Source organism: Taudactylus pleione, unplaced genomic scaffold, assembly GCF_031769625.1.
Source record: "Taudactylus pleione unplaced genomic scaffold, aTauple2 ptg000051l, whole genome shotgun sequence".
NCBI classification, from domain to species: Eukaryota; Metazoa; Chordata; class Amphibia; order Anura; family Myobatrachidae; genus Taudactylus; species Taudactylus pleione.
The window spans coordinates 884,311-898,452 of NW_028284453.1; the positions used below are offsets into that span (position 1 = coordinate 884,311).

The 14,142-nt window shown below is 39.6% G+C and overlaps 1 protein-coding gene across 1 annotated transcript in view; it reads right to left on the minus strand.

The window, feature by feature from the left end:
* Positions 1 to 218: 218 nt before the first annotated feature.
* The window catches only part of LOC148535429 (cell adhesion molecule CEACAM19-like), a 52,033-nt gene continuing 38,109 nt past the window's right edge, over positions 219 to 14,142 (minus strand). Inside the window, exons 3-5 of the mRNA XM_088462605.1 lie at positions 3,866 to 3,983; positions 2,285 to 2,331; positions 219 to 346 (exon numbers count right to left, since the gene is read on the minus strand). Coding sequence (XP_088318731.1) covers positions 219 to 346; positions 2,285 to 2,331; positions 3,866 to 3,983 — 293 coding nt within the window. The remainder of the gene's footprint in view (positions 347 to 2,284; positions 2,332 to 3,865; positions 3,984 to 14,142) is intronic.

Here is a 14,142-nt window from a genome sequence, read left to right on the forward strand (position 1 = left end):
TTTTTGCTACAGTATGTCGCAGCATAATATAACAATGTATTTAATCATAAATACATGTATGCAACAATCTTTAATAAGTATATAATCACACAGCATGAAGTAATAAAATGTCTGTAAGCTAGAACATCCTTGAATCTTTGGAAACTTATTTATATTTATTAAAAGGTTCTAACGTCCAGACTGAATCAATCCTAGTATAGCTATAATATTAAAAGCCCTTATTCTATAGTCACAGCAGAGCGTACTTGGAATAGATTACCAAAGGTGAAGATAACTTGACGCACACTTGCGGGACGTTGGGACTCAAGAAGAGTTTCCTGGTGTGGTAGCAGTCCCTCCAAGTAAACTGGAATGGGTAATAGTGTGATGTAAATCACGTGACTCTTCCATGACCCCAAGTTAGCAGGTGCAGTTCTCAGAAATGTTTGAGCAATAAGATAGCTATGTGGGCTTGTAACAATATGTACAGTGGTTAGTAGTAGTTCTAACGCATTTCACCACTATCAGCACCTTATCAAAAAGGTGGTCTCTGGTATTTGCTCCTGGTGTTAATCTCTGGTGTTTAAATGGTGTTAAGTGCTCTAGAGTCTAGTATTCTGGGTTTGCAACTTATATTTGGACTGAGTCAAAGCAGTGCAATTGTATATAACATAGGTTGTGATTCAGCATCGGAAGGCATTGCAAAGCTGCACGCAGGCAGGCTTTGCAATTCCGTTCTTGCTAATATGGAAATGAAGCAGGAGGTGTATGACACCCCCTGCGGCATTTGTGATCGCAGCCCTGCAACTGAGGTCGCAAGCTGGGATCACCATTGTGACCATCGGCACCATGCTGTTGGCTAGCTGAGTAAACCTCAGCTTACTCAGGCTGGCAGGCTTGCGAGGCCAGGAAGCTGCATCCGTCAATGCAGTACCTGGCCTAGCCACTCCCGGAAAATGGGGTGGACACGACCCCTGTTTCCAGAAATGACGGCCAACTTTGGCCCGCACCACCCCTTAAATGCCATGGAGGGTCCGATTACGCAGGACCCATTCTGAAACAGCAAACACTATTGTGCTTTCCTATATATATACATATATATATATTTTTTTAAATTTAATTTTTTGTTTACATTCTCATGATAGAATATAGCAGAAGACAAGAACACTGTTGGAATAATACACACTATATTCTGGAGATATATATATGTGTGGGGCAGCACAGATGGTGTAATGGTTAGCATTACTGCCTCACAGCACTGAGGTCGTGGGTTCAATTCCCACCATGGCCCTAACTGTGCGGAGCTTATATATTCTCCCTGTGCTTGCGTGGGTTTCCTCCGGGTACTCTGGTTTCCTCCCACACTCCAAAAATATACCGGTAGGTTAATTGGATCCCAACAAAAATTAACCCTAGTATGTGTGTGTGCATGTGATAGGGGACATAGATTGTAAGCTCCACTGGGGCAGGGACTGATGTGAATGGCCAACTATTCTCTGTAAAGCGCTGCGGAATATGTGTGTGCCATATAAATAACTGGTAATAAATAAATAAATATATACATATATAAGAATATATAAGATAAAGAAGATTTTATATGAAGGTAAATCACCACTGAATATACTGGCTTAATTCTACGTCAGGTGTGCGTCTGTGCGTCTTTTGCCGATATTGCTTCTGCGACTTTATGCAAATACTGCTACAAGCCCTTCCCCAGTGTACAGTCAGGAGTCTGCATGTGTGAGGACAGATACGCCCACTTAGAGCTGCCACTTGGTGTGTCTGTAGATGTAACCGTCAGTCGCTCCATTGTTACTTGTACCAGCCCCATGCTACTATAGGAGCAGATTGTCTGTCAGAGTATTGTCTCCTGTGTGAAGGATTAAGCATCTGTGTACATAACAACTTCTGCAACATGCTCACGACACTTACATAACACGCCCAGAAGACTGACAATCTCCATGCTTCTGCAGAGCCAGCTTCCTGTCACCTTCCAGTCACTGCCCAAGAATGCAAAATACATTTCATAGACATTTCTGAGGCTGTGCATCTTAATCACAGCTGCAAGCCTGTGCGCAAGTGCTCTGGAGGGATGCGCCCTGCCACTTACTGTAGACACATGTGCAGTATAAAAAAGAATGCTCAGCTGCGTCCATCATCGACATTGCCTCTGACCCAGAATCAGGCCTTTTATGTTCTAATTCATGATATTGGCAGAATTGCCTGATATCGGCTGAGCTATTGCTGCATTTGTGGGCGTCTTACACTTTATACACTAAAGACAGATATGGTTGATGCAACTTACCATTGCTAGTTGGCATTTCCATCACTGAATTCATGTTACTTGAAGGCCTGAAAAATAGCAGTGATTTCATCAAAGACTATAGATGCACTCCTCAGTGTGACAATACTAAAAAAGAGAGACTTGCCAGGTAGAATATCTAAATCCTGGGACTATCCTTGGTAGGGCTGGATTAAGGGGCCTAGAGGGGAGGGAGGGGGCAACATAGGGCGGTCGCCCTGGGTCTCCCACACACAGGGGGGCCACCGAGCATGGTTGGTCTGACCCTAAAATTGTCAAGAGCATGTGCCCAGCACCTGTTCCTGGCACGTGTGGTGAGGTCAATGGCTGGGGAGGCACACATGGAGATGGGTCTGGGTGCTGGGAGCCTGTCTCACCCCCTCCTCACTGTAACTCTCCTCTAACTACACTAAGTTTCAGTATCCATTGATTCTCCTACCTGCGTCACTGTGTCTTCTCTTGTTTCTGCTGACTGAGCTGAGTGAGCTCCATTCTCTAAACACTGCAGTGCACTTCCTGGTCACATGACACATATTCAGAGGCATGCCACTATTAGCTCTCTTTCTGTGCAGCTTACTGTCCATGGTTTGGCCCCGTCCCCAGCTCTTGAAGCAGTGTCTGACTATACAGAAGCGAGGCTGAGCTGTTGCTGCTTCATCTCTTGTCACCCTGCAGTACCAGGGTGCTTTACAGAGATGGTGAGTATTAACTAAAAAAATTATTACAGTAAACAAAGAATATGTTTATGTTATAAAGATGTTCTTTGTATTATTCAAAAAAATTTAATACCAACTCTCTGCCTCCCCTGCCTACCCTCACTGAACGTCCCTGGTTCCTGGACAGGGGCAAATGTGTTCAGCATGCACAGTACATACAGAGGAGAGTGGCTCCTGAGTCTCCTCATCAGCCTCATGTGACACATCACATCTGTGAAACTGATGATGGGACTCGGGAGATGCTTTGAGCTGTATGCATTGTGCATGCAGAGCACAGAGCTGGAAATATTCAAGTGGAGCCTGGCCATGCCATGGGAAGTGAGTACTCAGGGGCACTGGGGAGGTGTGGGGTGGCACTGTGCAGCAAAAATGGGGCACTGTGGGGCAGGGTTAGGTGCATAGTAGCAGTGGGGTGTAAATTTTATTGGTGGGGCTCCAACAACTTAGTTACCCCGTGGCACCACAAGCCTTAATCCAGCCCTGAACCTTGAAAAAAAAAGACCTATTTGGTAACTATGACAAAGGTGATAGACCAGAGGTTCCCTAATGCAGTGTTCAAGGCTCTCCAACAGTTCAGGTTTTAGAGATATCCATGGTTGAGCACAGGTGGTTAAATCAAATTTACTAAGGTACTAATAAAGTCACCTGTGCTCAGCCATGGATAGCTCTAAAAACCTGAATTGTTGAGGGGCCTTGAGGACCGCGTCTGTGAACTTCTGTGATAGAGTGAACAATGAGATACAGTACAATGAACAACAACATAGAGGAGGAACAAACAACAATAATTCTGCAAGAGCTACAAGGACCTAGGTTATCTACTCCAGCTGACTATTAGGAATTGAGATGTTGTTTTATGTTAGTTACTTACTTTTTGCGCCATTTACGTACAATGAACAGATAATATAACGCAGCAACAAGAGCCACCACTAACAGAACTGCAACCAGAATTCCTATGATAAGTCCTACATTTGTGCCAGGTGGGAATTCTGTAAAAAAAAAATGTAGTACAGTACAATTTAGCATTGTAGGAAAAGCCGAGAGCAAATAAAATGAACATGTTAGGCTATAAGGTGACAGTTCTGCAAGTAGAAACCTTTCATCTGTGTTACTGTATAAAACTTTGTATACTGAAGGTGAGTACAATAAATAGGGTGCTAGTATAGTAAATATTAAAGGGGTTCTAGTGGCAAGTGCAACTACAATACAACATCTCATGCACAGATTTTGGGGGCAAGAAGGGGTGAGTGTCAGGGACAAAGAGGCCTGCCTAATGAATGAGTCTGCCTTATATACATTTCTAAAACCCACCGTGCATGAAACCTCCTCCAATAATCAAAGGTTCCCTTACAGTTGTCAATCACCCAGCCCCCTGTTAAAGCCCATCAAGGGGGTTGATGTTTCAAGCAGTGTAAAGAGTGGAGATGTGGACGAGGGGAGTTGCTACCTATAGCAACTACAGATGTACGCAGACCCTCATATTTTGGTTCTAAATCATAGTCGTGTTTTGGTAAAACCAACCTCAAGTGTTTTGGTTTGGTTTTGGTTTTGTATTTCTTTAAAAAATTAAAAAAAACAGCTAAAATCTTGTAATTAGGACCTGCTTTTGTTCCTATAGTACTATTAACATCAATAACATTCATTTCCAGTCGTGTTTTGACCACCTCACAGCACCTGAAATCACAACTTTAATGCAATCCAAAATACACGAGATCCAATTTTTTTAGATACGAGTTTCAAGCTTGCGAGAAGACCCGAGTCAGGACTCGGAACTCGAAACCCCCAAAGTGATCCAAGCCGGGACTCTGTTAGGCTCAGAACCCCAACTTCTGTATTTAACTGCCATCAGGCTTAAAAACAGCCTTCAGTTTCCTGGTTTGTATCACGTCTCTGCTGTACAGTGCCTAAACACAAATTACCTTTCACGGAAACGTTTTTACATAATTTCTTCAATTGAGAAATTAATTGAGAAAGTGATTTTAGGGTTGACTGTCCATAGCAACCAATTAGATTCTACTTAACATTAATCTAACACCTTCTAGAAGATAATTGCTAGAATCTGATTGGTTGCTATGGGCAACATCTCCACTTCTAAAAACCCGTAATTTAGTAAATATACCCCCAGGTGTCTAGAATCTCCTTCTAGGTTAAAATAAGGGTTAATCTACAGGAGATTTCCAATTGCATGATATTAATCATTGAATCACATAACATGAGAAAATAGGGAAACCGTATATTAAATACTGTATGCAGCTTGCAGTCAGCAGGAACTAATAGGATCAAAAGAAAGGAAGAAAGGCGACAATTTAGGCATACCTTTCATTACTAAGTATAGTAGCCAACATCAGTAACTAGAAAGAATAATAAAGAAACATTGGGGACTGTTCCTTAAGGATCCCATCATTGTTAAGTATCTTCAAGAGAAACCTAAATTTGTCTACTGTAGTCGTAGAGAGAGAGAATCATCTGACCATGGGACTTTTTTAGGGGCGAGACCCAAACAAAACAGGGAAAATCTACAATACTACCCTCGATACACAAGAGGCACACCCAAAAGACAGAGGGATATAAGCCCAGAGGGAGGAGAGGAGGCAAGTATAATAAAATGAAATACAAGACGGGTGGATTAGATGATCCAAATGGATCTAAGGACCACCTAGTGAAGAGCATCTTTAACATCTCCTCCAAAAAACTTGATGAGTCTCAATTATCACTGCTTTATAAAGGTCTTACATTCTCTCCAAGAAGTGAACCAAATATATTTGACTTATATGTTGATCTAAACTGATATATAAGAACCCTTTGTCGTAAAAGATATTTAGATATTTTGCAAAAAAACAATTGAATCAACAGGGATCTATACCTATAATCCTGGCTAGCACTGATAGTGTTTTGGTCTCCTCCCTAGAGGAACTGTGGGAGGAGAATAACACTATCAGTGAGAGTGATTTAGGGACAGAAAAAATATCAATTGAAAAAATATATGATCTTAGGAGAGATAATCATGTATTCAAAAACAAATCAGAATTCTTCCCTATAAGTGCTAAAAGTAGTAACATCGAAGCCTTCTACAAGATTACTCTGGAAGACTTTAAAACTTTATGTTCACAAAAACAAGGAAGCACTAGACATTTTTCAAATCTAACAAGGGAGGAAAAAAGAGCACTTAAATCACTGACATAAGACACATCTATTATAATCAAAGAGGCATATAATGGTGGAGGTTTGGTTGTCATGGGTTGGGACAACTATATTATAGAAGCTCACAGACAACTCCTTGACACCAAATTTTATTCCATCATACAGAGTGACCCCACCAAGAATTATAAAATAGAACTGAAAATACTTCTTGATTCAGCAGTAGACTCGGGGGTCATATCTAGAGAAAACTACAGATTCCTGCTTCCTTCGTTTCCTAACATTCCCACTTTTTATTTTTTACCCAAAATACACAAGTCCCTCACCTCCCCCCCTGGGCATACCATTATATTGGGTATTAATTCTCTCACTTCCAACTTGTCCTACTATATTGATTCCTTTCTTCAACCTCGGGTGAGCACATTGAGGTCACATTTAATAGACACCACTCATTTTCTTAATCTTATTCAATCTCTTAAATGGAAGGATACTTATGCCTTCCTCAGTTTAGATGTCACTGCATTATATACCCATACTCCTCATCACAATGGTTTAAAAGTAATTGACCAAAAACTTAATGATGACCTCATGGTGATACACAGGAAATTCATACATGATTGTATTTATTTTATTCTTTCACACAACTATTTTCTTTTTCACAGCACTTTTTATTTACAGACAATGGGGACGGCCATGGAGACTGGGTTTGCACCCAGCTATGCGAACCTGTACATGGGTGCCTTTGAGGAGGAACATGTGTGGGGGAATGGCTGGGCAGTTAACCTAGTCTTCTATGGCCGTTATATAGATGATCTTTTTATTATTTGGGATGGGGATCTTTCTTCTGCCACATCTTTTGTTCACTCTTTGAACACTAACACTGTACAACAAATTAATACTTTTAATTTGTTTCCTTTCTAAAAATAGTCATACATTACTAATTTGAGGTCAAGAAAAACTAAAATGATTTCAGAATGTTGTTACTAGCTCTATTTTTTGAGCTACACTACTTGCACTATACTGTATGTACAATAGTAATATAGTCATAGTGAAAACTATTTTAAAATAATCTGATATTTTCTTGATAGAAAATAAATAACAGTTGTTTTAATTCAATCAATCACAAATAAGAACACAAAACGAAACAAACATACAGCATACGAAACAAATATACAGCATACAAAACAAACATGCAGCATACGAAACAAACATACAGCATATTAAAGTACTACCTAATATAGTGGCCTATTCATGGGTGTGCTTTCTCTTGTACTCCTCTTCTGGGGCATCTCTTGTCACTGTCCAACAGTAGTGATTCACCTACCCTGATATCTTTGTACCATTGCTGAAATGTCTTGGTGGAATCGCTCACTATGCTTGTCACTCAGTGCACCAGTTATCTTGTGTGGGTAATCCCGTGCATCGCATATATTTGAATAGGGGAGGGGACAAAAAACTGATTCATTTAATTGGGTCATTAAGCCCCACCCCCTCTGTGCTGAGCCCAGATTGCTGGTCTCTCCATTCTGCCCACTTCACTAGGAATACCCCTACATCGTCATAAATGGGCTATATCTCAGAACTCAGAGCTAACTGAGAGTTTTAAATGTCATATTCATTCTTTGCATGCTGAAATCAATTAGAAGTAACTATTTGCACATCGGAAACATTTTCATTGTTGTGCAGTGTAATCTTTACAATTTGTCTTTCACTTTCACGTATAGCGGGAATCGCATAGATTTCCTAGATGTGACCCTTGAGACACAAGGAGAAGAAATTATCACCTCAAATTACACCAAACCTTAATACTAATACTAATGCATACTTACATTTTCAAAGTGCACACCATGCTCCCTGGAAACAGAATATACCCAAAGGGCAACTGAAGCGCCTCTGAAGAAACTGCACTAATATAGAGACATTCTCTATACAAGCACATGATATGATGAAGGCTTTTAGACAATGAGGTTATCCAGAGATGACCTTGGAAGCTGCATACAGAGATGTTTATTTAATGAATAGACAAGATCTTCTTGATAGACTGAATATAGTCATAGACTGAACACAATTACAGATAAAAGAGAAAAAGATCAGAGAGATGGGCTTTATTTTCAAATTTACCAACAGCTCTAGGGAGATTAAGGACATAATCACATGTAACTATAGACTCCTTAGAGAGCACACTATATTACAGAACATCTCACCATCAAGACCACACATTACATTTAGAAAGAACCGATCACTTAAGACCATTTTAGCACCCAGTCACCTAAAGACATCAAACTGTAATATTAATCCAAAGACCTTAGGGTGGCTGATGGAGAGACCTGCTGGTTTCTTTAAATGTGGAAAATCTAGGTGCACGACATGTTCACACATCACTAGAAGAACAAATTAAGTATATATACCTTCTAATGAAGAAAAGTCTAAAATAACCACCTTTATTAATTGTGACTCTAAGGTGCATATACAATTGGGTGCGAGGTTTAGCGAGTTAAAAACTTTGCGCACCTCGCGCCCAATTCCGGAATACCGTGGGTATGTGCGGTCCCGCTACCCACAGTATTCAATTAAAAAAATAGTGGTTGCGGGGTTTTCAGCTCTGAAAACCCCGCGCCGCGTAAAAAGAAAGAAAAAAAAAAACACCTACCTGGCAGGGGGTCTCCACGGCTCCCTTCTCTCTTCTTACTGGAGAGGGGGCTGCTGGGAGTACCGGGGGCTGATGGGAGGAGCAAGAGCTGCTGGGAGATGTAGTTCTCCCAGCGCCCATTCGGAGGGGGGCCACACACACCGCACCGGGGGTCATACACACACACACATTCATGCACTCACACACACTCACTCATACACACTTACATACAGCACACACACCATACTCACCCTGTTGCAGAAGAGCCGGCTCCCGATGCTAGATGCAGAAGAAGATGCAGAAGACAGCGCTGAGGAATGTGAGTAATTAAGGACTAATTAAGCTAATTGGATACTTCCAATTGCTTAATTAGTCCTCAGGGGGGGTGTCAGAGCAAGTCCAGTGATTTTTCCTGAAATCATCGATTTTAGGAAAAATCACGCTTGCTCAGGAGGTGCGTGAAAAAAAACCTCCCGGTGCGTGTTTTTAAAAAAAACACACACCTAATAGAATAGCAAAAAACCCGCACCTGCAGGTGCGGGTTTTTTGCTATTCCCGCACACAATTGAATATGCCCCTAAGTTTGTCATTTATGTACTTACATGTAAGTGCAAACTTTTTTACGTGGGACGAACCACCAGACCTTTGCGGGTCAGGGTTATGGAACACCGTAGAAACATCATCAACCACAATAGATAACTTAGTGTCTCTAGACATTTTTCAGATGTACATGAGTGGAGTCCTGATTGCCTAACCATTATAGGTTTAGAAATCATTCCCCCTATGGAATGAAGTGGCTATAGCAGTGTTGGCTAACCTTGACACTCCAGCTGTTATGGAACTACATAACCCAGCATGCACTGCTACAGTTTTGCTATTAGGGCATGCTAAAACTGTGGCAGGGCATGCTGGGATATATAGTTCCACAATAGCTGGAGGGTCAAGGTTAGCCAACACTGGGCTATAGGTTAACAGACTTTGTTGCAGAGAAGTCTTTTGGATGTTAAAATTGAATTCCATACATCCAGATGGCCTAACTGAGGCTATTGAATTTAATTTGGTCATACAATGAGAATTTTCTCACAAATTATTAATATTCTCAATATAGTTTTCCTTATTCTTTTGAGGTAACCAAGATGTTATTATCAGCTGTATACACTCAGGTTGATTTAGATTATTGTACATCGGAATATGCTATATATGGAATACTCCAGCCATCTCCTATCTTGTAGAGAAACATGATAGGTTGTTATTATACCCATCACTGTATGTATCTCTCCCATTTAATAGTTCTGGATACTAGATTATGTTCTATGATCCCTGTGTCTATACATATACTTACCTTGATCTTCATATATGACATGCATGTTTCCTGTGATTTATAAGATTAGACTGTTATACAGCGATACATCGTTACTGCTGTATGTATTCCTCCTACTTAGTAGCTCTGATAATAGATTATTGATAGTGTTTACATTATTATATATACACCGTGATCCCTCTATCTATACTTACTTTGATCCCTATATTATAATAATATATGTATGTTTCCTATGATCTAAAATTGTTTATGTCCGGGATCCATGACAACGATCCTGGACCAATGAGAAATTTCGATTCATAGTTTAACGATTACATGATGCGGAAGAGAATCTGATAGGTAATTGTAACAATCCTTCTCATTGCTAGAATAGACATGTGGTACAACAATCACATGATCGTTAGTGATTTGTGTTAAAGAGCTGTACGGAGTTCCGAGTCACGTGATCGGAACAAATCACGTGGACGGGACTTCTGAAAGACGCACTACTTTATTAACTTTAAAGGTCAGTTTTCTTTTATAATAATGATAATATTTCATGATATGTTATATAAGAGATATAATAGGATTGCCTTGACCAAATGAATTGTTTTAATACCGCAAAGTGGATGGTTTTTAATGATAAATGTAAATGAATACAGGTGTGAATAATAGACTAATTTAGAGACAAGGCATATATAAGCCTTGGTGGACCATTCAACCATATGCTCCTGAGGAAGCTGGACAACACTATATCCAGCAAAACCGTTGAGCCCTACCTGCTCTTTGCTGACCCAGCTCTTACACAATCTGTGGACATTCACGCTGTGGACTTTGGATTTTTCCCTCTGGCATATTGGCAGAAATAACGGACATCCGGAGGCTTTACAAGAATCCCATTCATATGCAACTAGAACGCTGCTAAGGGACTGTATCATCTGTGGAAAAGGTGGAAACACATTAACCCATTCCGTGCAAATTACGCTGCCCAAGGGACTGTGTGATATCCTTGACACCTGGATCCGGTAATCTATATTGTTGTCACTAGGGGAATCTAGTCCATATGCATACATACAGAGTCCAAGCTTGATAGAGGACTTTAATGAACCATGAGCTGTAGGTCCTAGAGCAATCCTACCTACAACATTGTTTTTAGTTTCTTACTTGATACATGTGTATCCATTATTGGTGATTTTATTGTGTTAATAAATGTCATATTATTTTATTTAAAACCATCCACTACTTATCTTTTATATTTTATTGTTTATTAGCATGCAGCGCTGGTAATTGTTTTCTATACATCTGTATCCATTTAAGAGGTTGACACCCTCTATACCAGCTGCTCTCTGTCAGCGCTTTTGGCTTATTTAGAATGTAGATTCCAGGTATTATCTTCTAGAAGGTGCTAGATAAATGAGAAGTAGAATCTGATTGGTTGCTATGGGAAACATCACTTCTTAAATAGAACTCCCATCTTAGTAAATTTACCCCATAGTGAGGAGTGCTCTGGACACACAACAGATGATTAAGCCTATTAAGTCTAAGGGGTCAATTTACTAAGCAGTGTTAGGAGACAGAGTGAAAACTGAGAAGGTGCCAGCCAATCAGCTCCCAACTGTCATTTTTCAAACAGCCTGTGAGATGGCAGTTAGGAGCTGATTGGCTGGCACCTTATCACTGATCACTCTGTCTCCTAACACTGCTTAGTAAATAGACCCCTAAAGGTTTTTATCGATGTGGCCAGTGCCCCATGTGCAAAAATTGTAAAAGCAAGTATTCAGTTATTACAAAATACATTTCCAGTTATAATAAAAAAGAATTTGAAATTATAGCATTATAACTTGTCACAGCAAAAGTGTAGTTTATTTATTAAGGTGTGATTGTGACAAACAATATGTAGGGCGGACTACGCATAAACTAAAAGAGAGAATGGCTGAACTTCTCCGAAACATTAAAAAGGGCCTTATAACACATGGAGTTTCAGCACATTTTAAAGATCAACATGAATGCAATCCATCTAAGTTCATTTCTTTCTGTGGTATACAATTGGTGCCCAATTATTGGAGGAAAACAAGATGGAAGAACGCTTAGCCAGGACAGAGATGAGTACTATCTTCAGTTTAGGCACTTTTACACCTAAAGGTTTAAACTTAGAGTTCAAAACAAAATGGTTTCTATAAGATATTTAAAACCCATACTGTCCGTTTGACATCTCCTGTATGAATTTTAGTGTACTAGTGAACATTCTCGTTTTATGTTGATGTAACATTTTTGTATCTGTTTTTATGGAACATGTAATTATTTATTATGTGATTTATCACATGGTATAATCATAGGAGATTTTGTGTCATAATGCTATTTTTAACAAATTTTGGAAGTATTATGAAAGCATTTTATATGTATATTTAAACATATATGTATATTTATTATTTCTTACATTTATATTTACACAGATATTTTATATCTGTTATATGTATGTGTATATATATTAATTTCTTACATGTGCAATCTGGATATCCTATACAAGACGTTTATTTAAGCTCTTTTATTATTTCAGCGGTATTAGGTTTACCACGTGTCAGTGTAAGCTATCCACACTTAGGGGTAAATTTTTAAAGTGAGAGTTTTTAGAAGTGAGTTTTATAAGTGATGTTACCCATAGCAACCAATCAGATTCTACTTAACATTTAACTAGCACCTTCTAGAAGGTAATAGCTAGAATCTGATTGGTTGCTATGGGCAACATCACTTTTAAAACTTCTAAAAACTCTCACTTTAGTAAATTTACCCCTTAGTGTAAACATATGATGAGATAAAATTTTGGCTGACACTCAGAATGCACAGCCATTTTAGATTATGCGCAGTGGTTAGATCACGTGTCCCTCTGCATAGATGCCAGCGCGGGGATAGGCGCAGCGTTATGTTGCGTTACCATGAGACGAGCTGGTCCCATCACGCTTGGTGGTGATAGATGTAATCCACTTCCGGCGGACACACTGTGCTTTCCAGACTATGGAACACACAAGCCGCAGTCCCTGAATCACCTATTTGTAAGTAAGGAAGACCTTCCTGATCCTTATAAGGACCATGAGAATAATGGACATGAAAATTCCAGTAATAGAAGATATTTAGATACCTTTATGGTTATATTGTTTGTAAAGATGACCCAGTCCCCTATTTAAAAGGATTTCCGGTTTGGGAGTATTTAAGTTTACTCCATGGGACTGGCAGTGACATCTTGAAAAAGACATTGAACGCACCCCTGCCGGGAACACACTAAACGATTTCACTCATGGAGCGAATCGTCTAGTGTGTATGCCCCTTACCTTATTTGTCCTGGGGATGGTGAAGCTACATACAGTACAACATACATCCTACACTTTCTCTTAGTAAAATAATATAAATCAGCAAGAACAGGTTGGGATAACTTTCTTTCATTGTTTTTTTTGCTTCCCTGCTTTATGTACAGATGTGTCCTCATCCTCATACACCAGTGCTCAAATCATGCCACGGACCTTGCGACTTAGCCACACTGCGCATCTTTTTCTTTGAATATGCAACATATTTGCATCACTTAAGTGACAAAACTGCATTGCAAGCGTACACTGACACCTGGGGCTGCTATTACTTGTAATTTTGTAACAAAATGGCTTTGATACAAGCTGCGGCTGCCATGTTTCCTTATGCTTAATGTTCTACTTTATACATACAGATTTCCATAGTTTCAATGGCTTACTAATCTATTGACCACATTTGTTAGTTCATGGTAACACATCTGCCTGTGAGTATATAAAATGCTGATTTTATACCTTTTATATACTATAATTATGGCAAGCATGTGCATGTCATAACTGCTATATTAATGGTTAGTGAAGTGCCATTACATATATCTGCCTCCCTATATATTTATCATTTGGACTTGGTTCTTTCTGCACATTTCCCTCTATTTTTTAGAGGGTCTGGTTCTCTTTGCCCCCATACTATATTTCTTTATTTATTCATGCCTGGTCCTATCTGACACCATCCCCTATATATTTTATTCATTTGGGCCTTTTGACAAATGTCATACACGTGATTCAGC